This window comes from Microcaecilia unicolor, chromosome 2 (assembly GCF_901765095.1).
Source record: "Microcaecilia unicolor chromosome 2, aMicUni1.1, whole genome shotgun sequence".
NCBI lineage: Eukaryota > Metazoa > Chordata > Amphibia > Gymnophiona > Siphonopidae > Microcaecilia > Microcaecilia unicolor.
In genome coordinates, this window is record NC_044032.1 from 373,876,542 (window position 1) to 373,892,767 (window position 16,226).

Here is a 16,226-nt window from a genome sequence, read left to right on the forward strand (position 1 = left end):
ATATTATACATAATGCGTCTTATGGTTGATGAGTGCATATATAACACACACCTCTATGTTGCTTCTGTTTTATTGGAGTGGATACAGAATTGTGTTTTCTTTCCCCAATGAATCTTTTTTTTAATGTTTTGTTTTGTTTTGTTTTGTTTTCTTCTTCTTTTTGAACCCAGTTGAAGTCACTGGAAATAGCTGCCAATATTGCAAGAGAGCTTGCTGATTACACCAAAAACCATCTGAATGCTGGAGACATCACCTATTCGGTGCGTGCTATGGATCAGCTAGTAGATTTGTTGGATGTACAGCTTCGGAATCTGACTCCAGGTGGAAAAGACAGTGCTGCACGAAGCTTAAACAAAGTAAGTAATAGGGTTCCACAGGATTGCAGTCACTGCTTCTTGTTGGGAACTGCAGTTCGTTCTTTTACTAGGACTAACAGTCATGCATACCTCTTCAGGACCTCCACTGTGGCACTTTTATAGCATAGGGTTCTTACGTTTGTGGTATGTTTACTAAAGGGCATTAGGATTTGGCATTTTAAATCATGGATTTTAGTACACATTAATTGCAAACCTAATGCTATTCTTATTGAGGGTATGTTTTATGCAGGTCATGCACTAGTGTAGTCATTAGCATGTGGTACTGGTAGGATTTAATGCAGGAGCACTTAACTCCTATGTAGGATGCGCTAAATGATGCAGCTTTAAATCAGCTGTTATCCCATTAGTGCTAACAGGATGTTGTTTCCATGCCCATGCTACACCTCCCAGAAAAATACCCTAATGCGTGCGGGTATATTACCGCAAAATGCCTTAATGCGGTCATGCTGTGTTCCCCTGTTAGCGCGTATTAAGGGCTAGATTCTATATACTGCGCCTAAAAAGTCTGCGCAGAATCAAGTGTATTCTATATGATTTAGGCGCAGTATATAGAATACACTTACTCGATACCATAGTGCCTAAATCTGCGCATATCCATTTATGCCAATGAAAACATGACGTAAATCCGTGCACATAGATTTAGGCACACTTACCCGTATTCTGTAATTACGCGGAGAAATTTTGAAAAGCCTATAAACACGCCCCTTTTAAGCTACGCACATTTATTTTGAATTGCGCGCTTTGCAATTTAGGCGCAGTTCTTTACAGAATATGCTTAGTGATGTCCACACATAAATTGTAAATATTGCCAATTAGTGCTTAAGTGTTGTTAAAAACGCTGATTACCTTGGTATGCAAATTAATTTACGTGCGTATCTCCGCACGGAATCTAGGAAGTAGTGGACCCCCCCCCCCCATTTTTTTCATTTTCACCCATTTTACCGTAGCAGTAAAAATGGCCTTAGCACATGAGAATGACCCCATATAAAGGCACACTAAGACCATGTTTTACTGTTGATTGGTAAAAAGGTACTTAATGGCCCTTTTACTAAGTCGTGTAGACGCTTATAGATGCGCACCAATTAGAAACTACCACCCAACTACCGTGTGGCCCAGGCAGGAATTTCATTTTTTTATGTGCACCCACTAAGTGCGCCGGAAAATATATTTTATTTTCCGGCATGTGCTGCTAACCAGGCAGTAATCAGCATTGTATTGGTGCTGATGATTACTGCCCAATTAATGTGTGAGACCTTACCGCTAAGTGCGCCAATTTTCATATTGCTGCACGTCCATTTTTGGTCAAAAAAGGAGACCTTTTTGCAGGTGTGCTGAAAAATGGACCAGCGCGCATCCAATACACACGTCATGCAAGTGCAGAATATGACCGGATTTGTACGTGTAAATTTGGTTGCGCTATATAGAATCCGGGACTATGCCACTTACATGCACCCTTGTCGGTATTTTGTACATTTACTTGCGCAAGTATATGTGGAAAACAGCACACATGCCTTTCCTTGCCAAGAGAGGAGCAATTTTGAAATAGAGTTTTATTCTATGGATAAACATGTGTTTATTTGTGGAAATATGTTTGCAAATTCCACCCCTCCCCCCCTAGCAGACCTAGTGTAAATCCGTATTACTGATGTAATGAGAAGCATTACTTTCTTGGATATGAATATGTTGAAAGAATTTTTCCCTTCAAGTGCGTTCCTTAAATCGAATGAGGAACACTACTTTTTGATACCTATAACACTCACAGTGCTTTGGCTTTGCTAAGGTAAGACAGTATTAATACTGAACATAAGAACATAAGAGTAGCCATACTGGGTCAGACCAATGGTCCTTCTAGCCCAGTATCCAATTTCAAACTGTAGCCAAGCCAGGATTTTGTAGACCTCAATAATATATACCTTCACTCGTCTCTTTTCCAAGCTGAAGAGCCGTAACCTCTTTAGCCTTTCCTCATAACAAGAGGAGTTCCAGCCCCTTTATCATTTTAGTCGCTCTTCTTTGAACACATTCTAATTCCGCTGTATCTTTTTTGAGATACGGCAACCAGAACTGAACGCAGTACTCAAGGTGCGGACGCATCATGGAGCAATACAAAGGCATTATAGTATTTTCGGTCTTATTCACTATCTCTTTCCTAATAATCCCTATCATCCTGTTTGATTTTTTGGCCGCCACCGCACACTGAGCAAAATATTTCAGCGTATTATCTATAATGACACCAACATTTTTTTTTGAGTGCTGGTCCCCAAGGTGGACCCTAGCATCAGGAGACTATGATTCAGATTATTCTTTCAAATGTGCATCACCTTGCATTTGTCCACGTTAAATTTTATCTGCCATTTGGATACCCAGTCTTCCAATTTCCTAAGGTCTTCCTGCAATATTTCACAGTCTGCAAGTGTTTCAATAACCTTGAACAGTTTTGTGTCATCTGCAGATTTAATCACCTCACTCATCATTCTGATTTCCACATCATTTATAAAGCAGTGCATTAAAAAATGAATGTACCATTGTGCAATAAAGCACATCTTATGCCCTGCAAAAAAGCACCCGAATAAATGTATCAGTCTTTGAACAGGAGTGCACACTAAAACTCCCTTCATTTTTTTCTTCTTCCCATCTACTTCAATAATAATGTATTTAGTAACTATATGTTGCAAAGGCATTTCATCACTTAACATGACTACATACAGTAGATATGATGTTTAACATCATTAGGTAAAACTGGTAATTAATTTCATGCATCAACCAGAATGGGAAGTTCCGGTCAGAAATCTAATTCTTCTATTTGCATACATGCATGTTTTGTATGTAAAACATGTTTTTGACACTACACATTCCATTTCTGTGAAATCCAGCTGATCATAGTTAATAAGGTGAGCAGGGATTTTTGTGGTCCGATTAGTGTTCTGAAAAGTATTCCCTCTTCCTAGTGTCGTTGGAACTAGTGCTACCCCTTCCGGTTTGCATCCTGAGCTCTGGGCTAATCAGTTGCTCTCTGCATTAGAATTTCAGCGTGCACAAAGTCCTGTAAAACAGGCATGTGAGTCAAGGATCCAGATGACAGGCTCAGTAATTTACTTGCACTCATTCTCTCTTAATTCTTCAGAAGAGCAACTGCTCCTTGCTCATTTAAGAGTGCAAGAATTAATATGAAAAGGAGTTGTTGGGGGGAGGGTACACAGAAAATGCTAGAGTAGCTGCTACTTCAGTCTGGGTAATTTTCAACTTCACTGATCAAGAGGACTGCAGAAAAGTAATTGGCAAAGATTTTTTTTTTTTTTTTGCTTTTCATTCTATTTGGCCTAGAGAATGAGAAGAAAGCAATTACACATTCCTCTAATCATTAAAGAAAATGGAATGTAGAATTGAATGGAGCAGAGAGAACTCAATGGAATCCTTTGCCCAGGCGTGGCCAATATAAGTTACATCCCTGTCTGTTATTATAGTTTTACATTTTTTTTGTGCAAATAGAGCTGAAAATAATAAGGTGAAAGGAACAGATCTAGTATTTTAATTCAAAAGCTACAATTTAAGACAGATTCTAAAGTACTTCTGCCTAGTTATGATTTCCAATATCGGTGGAGTGCAATTTTATTAAGAAATTTATATTTTATATAGATTTAAAAAGTTTCTGATTTGTATATATAAAAAAATATCTACGAAGATGGTGTACTGAATTAAAAAAAAAACAGCAAGTATATTCAATTCAACATTAGAATAAAAGACTATCTTTTAATACAGAGAAATTGATATTGCTCACTCTACAGATGCATGGATTTCTTTTCCGAGAAGAAAAGTGGATTTATAATGACTGCAGCATTCTACTACATACATATGTTAATGCTTTTTACAGTATCATACAATTATATTCATATATGCAAATTACAGACAATTAACCCCATGAATTCTTGTTGATCTATATCATTTTAGGGCTTGTGACCTAGCATTTGAGTCACACAGCTCCAGCCTCCCTGATAAAGCATATTTTGCCCCATCTGGGCACAGACCGTATAAGCGCCAAGGCACTACCATTATTTCCTTCATCAGGGGTTGCCGTAAAAGCGGGTTCCCTCCTTAACCATTGGCTCCTTTCTTAATGCCTTCAGCCCCCCATTCCATCCAAGTCTGAGGTTGGCACCACCGTTCTTCTGTTATCCTAGCACTGGCCCCCCTCTGTAGAAGAGGTGGACTGCCATTGGTCTTTGACATCATGCACATCACGACTAGCCTGTGACAAAACACCTTTACATTTGACTACTGTTTCCACTTGATTTGGTCTAAACATACTGTTGTGTGCTCTATCAGGCTAAGAACCCTTGCTTGTCGTGGTCTCTTCACCAGACCTGTTCCTAGTTGTGGCCATTTCTCTTAGTCAGAAGCTATTTTTATTACTCAGGTACTCACATCATCAGAGAGAGGCTAATATAACCTACATATTGGTCTGCTTCATAACCACCAGTCCAGAATGTTCTCACATTGTTGGCTTCCTCATACAGCAGCTATCTGTAGGCTGGACTCCAACACTGTCCCCTATTGCAGCAATCCTAGGTATATTCCAGTTGCTCCTAAGAAGCTTTCTAGGAGCCGCTCGTACTGATCGTTATCCTGCTTAACCTTATACCTTATACTGATGAATATAATTTTATGTTTACTCTGTGTCAGAGGTGGTAATTATGTGGAGTTTCACTACAGGCACATCAACATTTTAATAACTAGTAAGTCAGCTATATTCTGTAACCCTCATATCCCAAGAACAGTGTCTTCATCTTTTGTAGCCCAGTCTCATGGGCTTTATCTGTATGTAATGGTGGGTAGCATCTCTATCAGAAGTATCCTGCCCTCACCGAGTTAGCAAAGTCTGTCGATGCTAGTATGATGCTACCATAGAAGATAAGTGGTTATCCAAGGCTCTTTGCACCTTGGTATGCTATGTGTGGGCAACACCTCTATTAGAAATAGATGCTTCTGTTGTTTGTACATTGCTACCCCAAGATAAGAGGGTTAATGAAACCCTATGCTGTCCCCTTGTGGACCACGCCATTGGGCCTGTGATCGTACTGCCTATTGAACTTGGGAAGAGTCACCCCTAGAAGAGCCCCAGGTTCCTAACATGGGTAAGCCGCTGGTCATCACTGTAGTACGTGGGTAAACCGTTTTGGGAATCACTATACTATTATACTCGGATCAATAAGCTGCCATCCCTGTTATACTCGAGCTCATCTACATTTTTGCCCCAGTAAGCTGTGACACCCAGCAAGCCAGCCCATTCAGGAATCTATCTCCTATCTCTATTTGCGGACACATAGCAGTTTGCTACCATTCAAATCTTGCATGTGTGGACATAACAGGGGCCAGTGTACGACTTGAAAAGTATGAAAACAGGTGATGATCTGAAGTCATGGAGAACTGATGTTGCAGTTACCTGATTAGACCAAGAACACAAAGCATGCTACACTGCTCATCGTACCATGCTTGAGCTGAATATCCAGCCGTGTGCAGAACAACCTTTCAAATTTAAATGTTTTGAGAACAGAGCTCACTGCCCACCAAAACCGTAGGCCCTGCACACAGGCCAATGAATGGTTAGCATGTAGCAGGATTTGGGTGCAATTGCACCTGATAAAATTAGCATCAATTAACATCTAACCCACTCGTCATGACACCAACGCCTGATGATGTGAAGCAGTGGAGAACTGATGCTGTAGTTACCTGATGAGAGTAAGAACATAAAGTATGTTACACTGCTCTACATACAACACTGTCGATTGTGCATGGACTATGCTTGGTCTGCATATATGGGCATGTCTAGAACCACCATCCAGAAAGCAGAGCTCACCTCCACTGGACATGGTAGGCCCTGCACTAAGGCCAACATAGTTAGCTAATAGCAGGATTTGAGTGCTACTGCACCGTACAAAAGTTAGCATCAAACCTACCCATCCTGACACTGCTGTTGCGACTAGAACACCCTCAGCAGGGTGTGGCAGGTGTGTGTGAAGGACGCCCTAGCTTTCAAAGACCTGATAAGCAATCAGGCGGTGCGTCTAGTACCCCGATCTGCTGTTAGTAACGTGTACCTTGTTGTTCATATCTACTGTCGTACCAGACAACAGGAGAATGGCCAATGCAATGCCAATTTTTCAAAAGGGGTTCCAGAAGTGATCTGAGAATTACAGAACGGTATGCCTGACTTCAATGCCGGACAAAATAGTCAACTAGTAGCAAGACTACTGTCAGATATTGAGAACAGAATCATTGAGCAGGCACCAACAATTTTACGGCTAGGTCTCCAGAAGAAGCCATTTGTGAAATGGGTCCCTCTTCAGGACCTTAGCCGACCAAAGGTGGATCAGACATACCGCTTTGTGAGCTTGAGGATTATCTCACCACTTGAAGATTGGATCCTCCTTGCTGTTGAATAATGAACTAGGATGTTCGAGTGCTGTGACATTTCTATGCAGTGGAAAGTAACACTGCAGCACAACCAAAGTTAAGTGTGTCTTTTGATTTATTTTGATACACAGTGTTTATTTTGTAGACATTATTTAATGGACTAGCAATTTTTAACATTATTAAAATGACTAGCAATTGTTTGGAGGTTTTTTTAGACCCATGATTATTTTTTGACCGGTTACAGTTTCAAGTGGTCACACTTAAAATTTATGGTTTAGCATTATCTATACCGTCTTTATGAGGTTTTTTCCCTCCATTTTTTTTAATACTTCAAACTTATGAGAGTTTTCCTGTATTCCTTAAAGTTCACCATTTTTCTTTTCAGACTGGCATCACTCCCACATCTTCCTCAGTGAAAATCAAAGTAAATAATTCATTTAATCTCATCCTTCTTTCATCCTTGTCTTCCCCGAGTGCCCCTTTTACCCCTCGGTCATCTAGCAGTTCAGCTGATTCTTTCACCTGCATCATGCTTCTAATATACCTAAAAAAAAAAGTTTTTACTATATGTTTTTGCCTTTATCGCAGTCTTCATTTCAAAGTCTCTCTTTGTCTTCCTTTTCAGCGCTTTGCATTTGACCTGCCATTCCTTATGCTGTTTCTTATTATTTTCAAAACTCAAAAAGCAGCAAGGATGACCAAAGACCAGTGCAGAGCCAAAACAGTCTCTTAGATCATCTTTAATTGGCAAAGGTTAGCATAAATACACTTGTAGTGGTACACAGCCACTATGGAGACTCAATATGGACCGTGTTTCGGCTATACTGCATACATCAGGAGTCCACAGGACATAAATCCTAGGTGCATACATCAAATGCACTGTCTATGAACTCAGAAAACGTAGCAATGAAACCTATAGGGAAACTTAAGCACTTTCTCCTTGGTGGTGAAAAGCAGGTACAAACCTGTTAATCAAGCCTTCAATGGGGTCAGTACAGCAGCATTTCTGTTCCACACTTTACCTATAGATTTGTTGTTACTCTTTGAGAGTTCATACTCAACTTAGTGCAATTAATGTATGCACCCTTGGACTTATATACCGTGGACTCATCTGAAACTGCCCGTGTCGAGTCCCTGTAATGGTTGCGCACCACTACAAGTGTATTTATGCTACCCGTTGTCAATTAAAGATTGTCCAAGAGACTGTTTTGGTTCCGCATTGGTGTTTGGTCATCTCTGCTGCTTCTGCTTCTTGACTCACGAAGACTGGTCCTTCTTTTGCTTCTCTCTTATTGTTTTCAGTTGGATCCTTCTTTCATCCTCTGAAGGATTTTCTCTTACGCTCTAATAGCTTCCTTCCCCTCACTTTTTAACCATGCTGGCTGTCATTTGGCCTTCCTTCCTCCTTTTTTAATACTTGTACTATATCTGGTCTTGGCTTCTAGGCTAGTGTTTTTGAACAGCTTCCACACCTGATGTACATTTTTGACCTTTGCAGCTGTTCCTTTAAGGTTTTTTAAAAAATCTTTATCCTCATTTTATCATAGTCTCCTTTATGAAAGATAAGTGCTAACATATTGGATTTCCTGTTTGTACTTACTCCAGAGATGCTATGAAAGCTGATCACATTATGATCACTGTTATCAAGTGGCCCCAGCACCATTACCTCCTTCACCAGATCATGTGCTCCACTAAGGACTAGGTCTAGAATTGTTCCCCCTCTTGTTGGTTCCTGAACCAGCTGCTCCATAGAACAGTTCTTGATTTCATCAAGGGATTTTACCTCCCTAGCATTCCCTGATCTTACATTTACCCAGTATGTCTGTTCATCCTGGCCAGGTGGATAGTAGTACACTTGTATCACTATTCTTTTCCCCTTTTCACATGGAATTTCTATCCATTGGAATTCCAAGATGTGTTTTGTGTCCTGCAGAATGTTTAGTCTATTTGATTCAAGGCTCTCCTTAATGTATAATGCCACCTCTCCACCAATTCGATGTACACTGTGATATAATTTGTACCCAGGTGTGACAGTGTCCCATTGGTTATCTTCCTTCCACCAGGACTTATTATATATATCTTTTAATTTAATGCAGTATAATCTAACTCTCCCATCTTATTTCTTAGGCTTCTGGTGTAGAACAAATAAAAGTGAATCGATTTTATTTACTCTTCCAAAAAGAGGGGACACTCAATGATGTTGCATGGAATTACTTTTAAAACAAATAGGAGGAATTGTTTTTCACTCAACGAATAGCTAACCTCTGGAACTCATTGACAGAGGATGTGGTAACGATTAGAGTATCTGCGTTTAGAAAAGGTTTTGACACCTTCCTGGAGGAAAAGTTCATAGTCTGCTATTGAGATAGACATGGGGAAACCACTGCTTGCCCTGGAATATTGATATTATTTAGGTTTCTGCCAGTTATTTTTTTTTTGTTACATTTGTACCCCACGCTTTCCCACTCATGGCAGGCTCAATGTGACCTACATGGGGCAATGGAGGGTTAAGTGACTTGTCCAGAGTCACAAGGAGCTGCCTGTGCCTGAAGTGGGAATCAAACTCATTTCCTCAGGACCAAAGTCCACCACCCTAACCACTAGGCCACTCCTCCACTCCTGTTCTCTTGTGACTTGGCTTGGCCACTATTGGGAGCAGGACACTGGGCTAGATGACCATTGATCTGACCCAGTATGGCTATTCTTATGTTCATAATTGGAGATGATGGGGAGGGTGAGAGGAGAATGAATGCAAAGAGAGTACTAGGAATGGGGGGGGGGGAGGTAAGAAAAAGAGCACCCTGGATTTGGTGGGTGGAGGAGAGACGAATCCAGGGAAATAAAGGAGGAGAGAGTGTAGGAGAAAGGGGAGATGAAACAGGGGAAGAGAAACATTCAGAAAGAGGGAAGCAGAGAAAATATAAAAAAAATATCCGCTCTTAGGGCAGAAGACAAATAAGGGAGTGCAGTGAAACAGAAAAAGGAGAATGAGACCAGAATGAATGAGGAGCCAGAGGTGGAAGTAAGAGAAAGCAGAGAACAAGCAAAGAAGAGGATAGAAATCAAAATATAGACCCCATATTGGAAAATTTCCATTTTGGCAAGAATTTCTAGCCCCCGTCCCCCACCAGATAATAGCTAGTCTAGATTAAGGGTTCCCCAGAGGTAAGGGATACAGTTCTCATCTTTCCTTCTCATTCATCCTTAAAAAAACTGGCGGTGTGCCTTGCCAACTTTTGTGCCTTGTAAGTGCGCCCTGAGATGAAAAAGTTTGAAAATCTCTGCCTTGAACATATTCCCCTTTTGTTGGATGAGCTCAGCAGAAAATTCATAGCCTAGAAAAAAATTCAGCTTCTGAATGTTTTATGGGGAAACTGAAGTACACCCACAGCTAAGTAGAGCTGGCTATCTACCACGTCAGTTTCTTTTAGAACATGGAAGACAGAGCTGTGTAAATACCTGGATTTAATGTATTTTGTATTTTTAAGTATTATTATTATTTTGCAGTTCAGTATGGCAGTGCTCAAGTTGAAACATGAAAGATTAAGGCTGAGTGAAAGAAGGATAAATCCACATCCATGCAATTTCATTTTTTTAAGCCTCTGTGCCTAGATTTGCAGTCTTAATCTATGGAAATTGATTGGCCATTTTTGCTTCTTTCTTCTCCAGTCCATATTAGATTTAAACCATCATGAGCACAATTTGTTTAGCAACTAATAGCATATTTTAAAGAATAAAATGTAGAGTTAAAAAACTGACAACATTGAATAGACACCACTTTACTGTAGAATTTGTTTTAAACAAGACATCAATTATATCTTATTTGTAGGTTAAGAAATGCATTTAGACAAAAAAAAGACACATCACTACATTATTTTTTTTCATTTATTAACCTTTATTTATGTGCTTTCAAGTGGACTAACATGGAAAACACAGTACTTTGTCCACAGTATTTCTAGAACACAGTTGCCAATTACTGCTATACATGTATTTTGAATGGATTTGGTTTAAATAATAATGTATATTCGCTATGTGCTTTAACAATTGATGCTTGAGGGTTGGTGCATACTGTTTCTATTATTATTTCTATACGGTAAAGGTAGGATTCATTGTTAATGAATGTTTTCTTTAATTCAGGTTTATATTCTGTCCGCTGTGAACTTGCCCAGGGACAGATTATAATTGATAAATATGCCATAATTTCTGCTGTAATTTAATCCTGGAGACTTCTATTTTTATGCAAAGGAAATAATGCTACAATGACAGAAAATGTACTACCAGCAGAGATACGCATTTGCTTTCAGTTAATGCACAAAAATGTTTGACCTGCCTGAATTTGGGGGTAGATATTTAAAATAATTTAATCAGGCAGGAAAGGCTCCTGCCTGGTTCAATCGTGGTCATTGGGACAAACCCAGATATGCAGCAGCACTTACCCAGCTAGTACTACTGAATATTTGGGCAGACCACTATAGAACTGTGCAGTTCATGCCAGAGTGGTCCGAGATAGAATTGGAGTGGCACCTGAGGGTATTCAGTGCCAGTGCACAGGATATATACAACCACACAAATGGCAGTCCTATCTATGTCCAGTGAGCTAGCTGGGTATTGTTGCTAGGGCAACTCAGCTACCTGGTATAACTTGTTACAAATGTAATTTACTGAGAAGAGCGGAGGTGTAGCCAGACTTCGGCGGGAGGGGGGTCCAGCGCCCGAGATGAGGGGGCACATTTTACCCCCCCCCCCCCGGTGCCGCCGACCCCCCCATGCCGTTTTTAAACCCCTGTCACCATTTTGATCCCCCCCACACCTATCACCACCTTTGACCCCCTCTTCCCGCCGCCAACCCTCCCCCGCCACCGCCGTTGGATACCTTTGCTGGCGGGGGTCCCCAACCCCCGCCAGCCGAAGTCTTCTTCTCCGGCGCGGTACATGCAGGACTTCAGACTCACAGAAACAGAAGCATGCCCTTGCATATCAGCAACGCAGCTGCACAGGCTTCAGTTTCTGTGAGTCTGACGTCCTGCACGTACAACGTACAACATGTCACTCACAGAAACAGAAGCCTGCCCTTGCAGATCAGCAACGTGGCCGCGCCTGAGAAGAGGACTTCGGCTGGCGGGGGTTGGGGGGTCGAAGGGGTTGGTGGCAGAGAGGGGGCAAGTGCCAAATCTATGGGGGCCCATGCCCCCATGGCCCCACATAGCTACACCCCTGGAGAAGAGGTGTGGCAAGGACAGTTTGTCTTTTATTTATTTGTGTGTCTTTGTGCTACCCTTTGCAATATGGCACTGAATATCGGCCGTACATGGCTAACATCCAGGTTGCAGCAAGTGCCCAAAGAATCAATGTTAATGCTTGAATTAGTCTTGGTATTGAATATCTGGGTGCAAATCAATCCATGTAAAATCACCAACTGTTTCAGGCTGAAAATTGGGCAATTAGCTTTTGTGAGCTTGATTTTATAACAGGACGCTTATGTGAGAAGTAAAAAAAAAAAATAAAAGAAAGAAAGTAACCATCGTAAACAGTCAACCTACTGTAGACACCAATGTATGTTTATAGAATAGAACCAGCCTCAGAAGTTCTCATATGCCAATGCACACATTTATACTGTTATTAAATGGACACATGCATTATATTTTAAGTGTGTGCACACGTTTTATTTTCATCACAATTCAGCCTTGCCCAAATTCCTACATGGAGATAACATAAATGTAGATGCACATGTGAAGAGCAATTGTATAAGCTGGCTCTGATTATTAGGCGGTAAATGCACACTTAAGTTACAGAATACCAACACTTGAGTGCGTCATTAGCAACAATAATTGACATTTATGCATATCAGTGATAGGTACTGAGTGGAGGAGTAGCCTAGTGATTAGTACAGTAGACTTTGATCCTGGGGAACTGGGTTCAATTCCCACTGCAGCTCCTTGTGATGCTGGGCAAGTCACTTAACCCTCCATCACCCCTGGTACAAATAGTACCTGAATATAATATGTAAACCTCTTTGAATGTAGCTACAAAAACCACAGAAAGGTGGTATATCAATTCCCATTTCCCTTTCTATAAAGTATGCACCAAATTCATGGGCCCTTTGACTAAGCAGCGGAGGCTGTGTGCTGCAGCCCTTTTTACTGCAGTAGGTAAAAAGGCTGAAAATAGCCATGGCCATATGGTAAGATTGCCATGCGAGGGGGAGCACTTACCACCACCCATTGAGGGTTGCAGCTTGCTAGTTTGGAAGAGGGGAGGTGTAGAGGTGATGAGCTCTAGGTTGTCACCACTTTGGAGGAAAGGGGGGGTGTTCCAAGCAGCCCAATTACTGTGGTGGGGGGGGGGGGGGGGGGGAGATAAAAAAAATTGGAAATGGACAGGAGTATGTGTCTGCTCATGTGTGGTACCATTATGAGTAGAGCAAGGAACTTTCTGTGCATGCACTTTTTACATGCATATGAGATTGCATCTTATTTGTAAAAGCCCTTTTCTGCATGTAAAGTGGGCTTTACACATGGAAAAATCTTTATAAAATTACTCTTCATGAGGAACATTTTCTAAAGGCTTTTCTGCATGTAAAATGGTGTTAGACACAGAAGTGTGTTGTAGAGAATTGTGCAGCTGTTTGCATGTGTATACATAAACAGAAGACGGCATGGCACGTGTAGACATTCCAAGAGGTGTAGTTTGGGCATATTTTATAAAATACGTAGGTCGACACTCATTCCAAAATTTGGAGGAGATGTAAACATGTGTCAACATGCACCTGCTATGTGGACTGGTTCTGGAAACCCATTTTACAAAGGCACATAGGCATCTTGTTGCTACTTGAACAAAAGTATTTTCTTAGAAAATTATCCCCTGCGTGCATAAATTGGCTTTATGCATGTCAAATTGAATACGTGTGTTTTAAGTAAAAGTGGCAGATATCAACATGGGCTACCATTAAGAAGTGTTATATTACTGTTAACCCCAGCTATTAGTAACTAGGTCTCATTGCATAAAATGGGACCTGTGCTAAATAGCACGAAATAGTGGTAAAATAACACATCTTAACGGTAGCCCATATTGATGACTATCTGCCTGATATTCAACACTATTTAACCATGCAGGAACTGGTCCTGGCTGGTTAAATAGCGCTTAAGTGGCTATCTGCAAATATTTAGCGGAAGATAGCCAGTTACCTCCCGCTGAATATTTGTGGTCAGTGCTTAGCAGATTACTGGCGATATCACGCAATATAGCCGGCTATCTGCTAATATTCAGCGCATCGCCGGCTGTTTAGCGGCCAAGTTGTGCCGCCAAAATAGTAGGCCTGTCTTTGGCCCGTTTCAACTTTTCTGGCCAGCACTGAATATTGACTTGGCCGGTTAAGTTGAAACTGGCCCAAAATAAGCCAGATCTTCAATGCTGGTCACCGACTGTGGGAGTCGGCCCGGCTAACTCCCACAGTCCGAATATCGGCCCCTATGTCCCTAAATGAAACAAATAAAAAAATAATAAGTGAGGGTTATGAAACATATATGTGAGGGAGGGAGGAACTATACACATCTAAATAGCAAGCAGTTCATTGCAATGTGAACCATTTGTTATCCTATCTTCTAATATAATAAAACGCACCCTCAACGTTCTGAGGACAACGTTCTGTGAAGCCATGAAGCCATCTGACGTCACTGAGGCTGAAGGGTTCGTGGATTCGTGGTGTGAAGCCTTCAAGCCAGCCAGCCGTCTCTGCCCCGCCCTCGCGAAAAAAACAAACAAATCGGGAAGCGAAACGTCAGGGAAGGAGGCGGCGCTCCCGACGTCTAGCCTTCCCTTCGCTGTGTTCCGCCTTCAAAACAAGGCGGAACACAGCGAAGGGAAAGCTAGACGTCGGGAGCGCCGCCTCCTTCCCTGACGCTTCGCTGCACGAACCGCCATGGAGGTAAAGTTAAAAAGAATTAAAAAAAAAAAAAAGGATGCATGGATGCGAAGGGGTGGGGGGGCATGGATGCGAGGCATGGATGCGAAGGGGGGGGGGGGAGAAGAGGGCGGGCCAGGCTGGGACATGGGAGAGAGAGTAGCATGGATGCGAGGGGGGGGGGGGTCATGGAAGGGCGAGAGGGGACTTGCTGGAAAAGGATGAATGGAGGCGGCAGGGGACAGAGGAGCATGGATGGGTATGGATTAGGAGGACAGGGCACAGGGAGAGAGGGGAATTACTGGAAATGGATGAATGGAGGGGGCAGGGGACAGAGGAGCATGGATGGGCATGGATTAGGAGGGCAGGACTCAGGGAGAGAGGGAAATTGCTGGATAGGGAAAAATGGAGGGGCCAGGTGACAGATGAGCATGGATTGGAAGGGCAGGACTCAGGGAGAGGGGAATTGCTGGATAGGGATGAATGGAGGGGACAGATGGGCATGGATGGATATGGATTGCAGAGCAGGCCTCAGGCAGAGAGGGGAAATGCTGGATAGGGAAAAATGGAGGGGCCAGGTGACAGAGGAGCATGGATGGGCATGGATTGGAAGGGCAGGACTCAGGGAGAGGGGAATTGCTGGATAGGGATGAATGGAGGGGACAGATGGGCATGGATGGATATGGATTGCAGAGCAGGCCTCAGGCAGAGAGGGGAAATGCTGGATAGGGAAAAATGGAGGGGCCAGGTGACAGAGGAGCATGGATGGGCATGGATTGGAAGGGCAGGACTCAGGGAGAGGGGAATTGCTGCATAGGGATGAATGGAGGGGACAGATGGGCATGGATGGATATGGATTGCAGAGCAGGCCTCAGGCAGAGAGGGGAAATGCTGGATAGGGAAAAATGGAGGGGCCAGGTGACAGAGGAGCATGGATTGGAAGGGCAGGACTCAGGGAGAGGGGAATTGCTGCATAGGGATGAATGGAGGGGACAGATGGGCATGGATGGATATGGATTGCAGGGCAGGCCTCAGGCAGAGAGGGGAAATGCTGGATAGGGATGAATGGACACAAAATTATTCAGGGTCGTCAAGTCGCAGGAGGAATGTGAACGATTACAGGAGGACCTTGCGAGACTGGGAGAATGGGCGTGCAAGTGGCAGATGAAGTTCAATGTTGACAAGTGCAAAGTGATGCATGTGGGTAAGAGGAACCCGAATTATAGCTACGTCTTGCAAGGTTCCGCGTTAGGAGTTACGGATCAAGAAAGGGATCTGGGTGTCGTCGTCGATGATACGCTGAAACCTTCTGCTCAGTGTGCTGCTGCGGCTAGGAAAGCGAATAGAATGTTGGGTGTTATTAGGAAGGGTATGGAGTCCAGGTGTGCGGATGTTATAATGCCGTTGTATCGCTCCATGGTGAGACCGCACCTGGAGTATTGTGTTCAGTACTGGTCTCCGTATCTCAAAAAAGATATAGTAGAATTGGAAAAGGTACAGCGAAGGGCGACGAAAATGATAGTGGGGATGGGACGACT

General features: G+C 42.5%; 1 protein-coding gene across 1 annotated transcript in view; it reads left to right on the forward strand.

The window, feature by feature from the left end:
- ADGRL3 (adhesion G protein-coupled receptor L3) overlaps window positions 1–16,226 on the forward strand; it is a 1,077,673-nt gene that overhangs the window by 764,632 nt on the left and 296,815 nt on the right. The window contains 1 exon segment of the mRNA XM_030194565.1: window positions 171–356. Coding sequence (XP_030050425.1) covers window positions 171–356 — 186 coding nt within the window.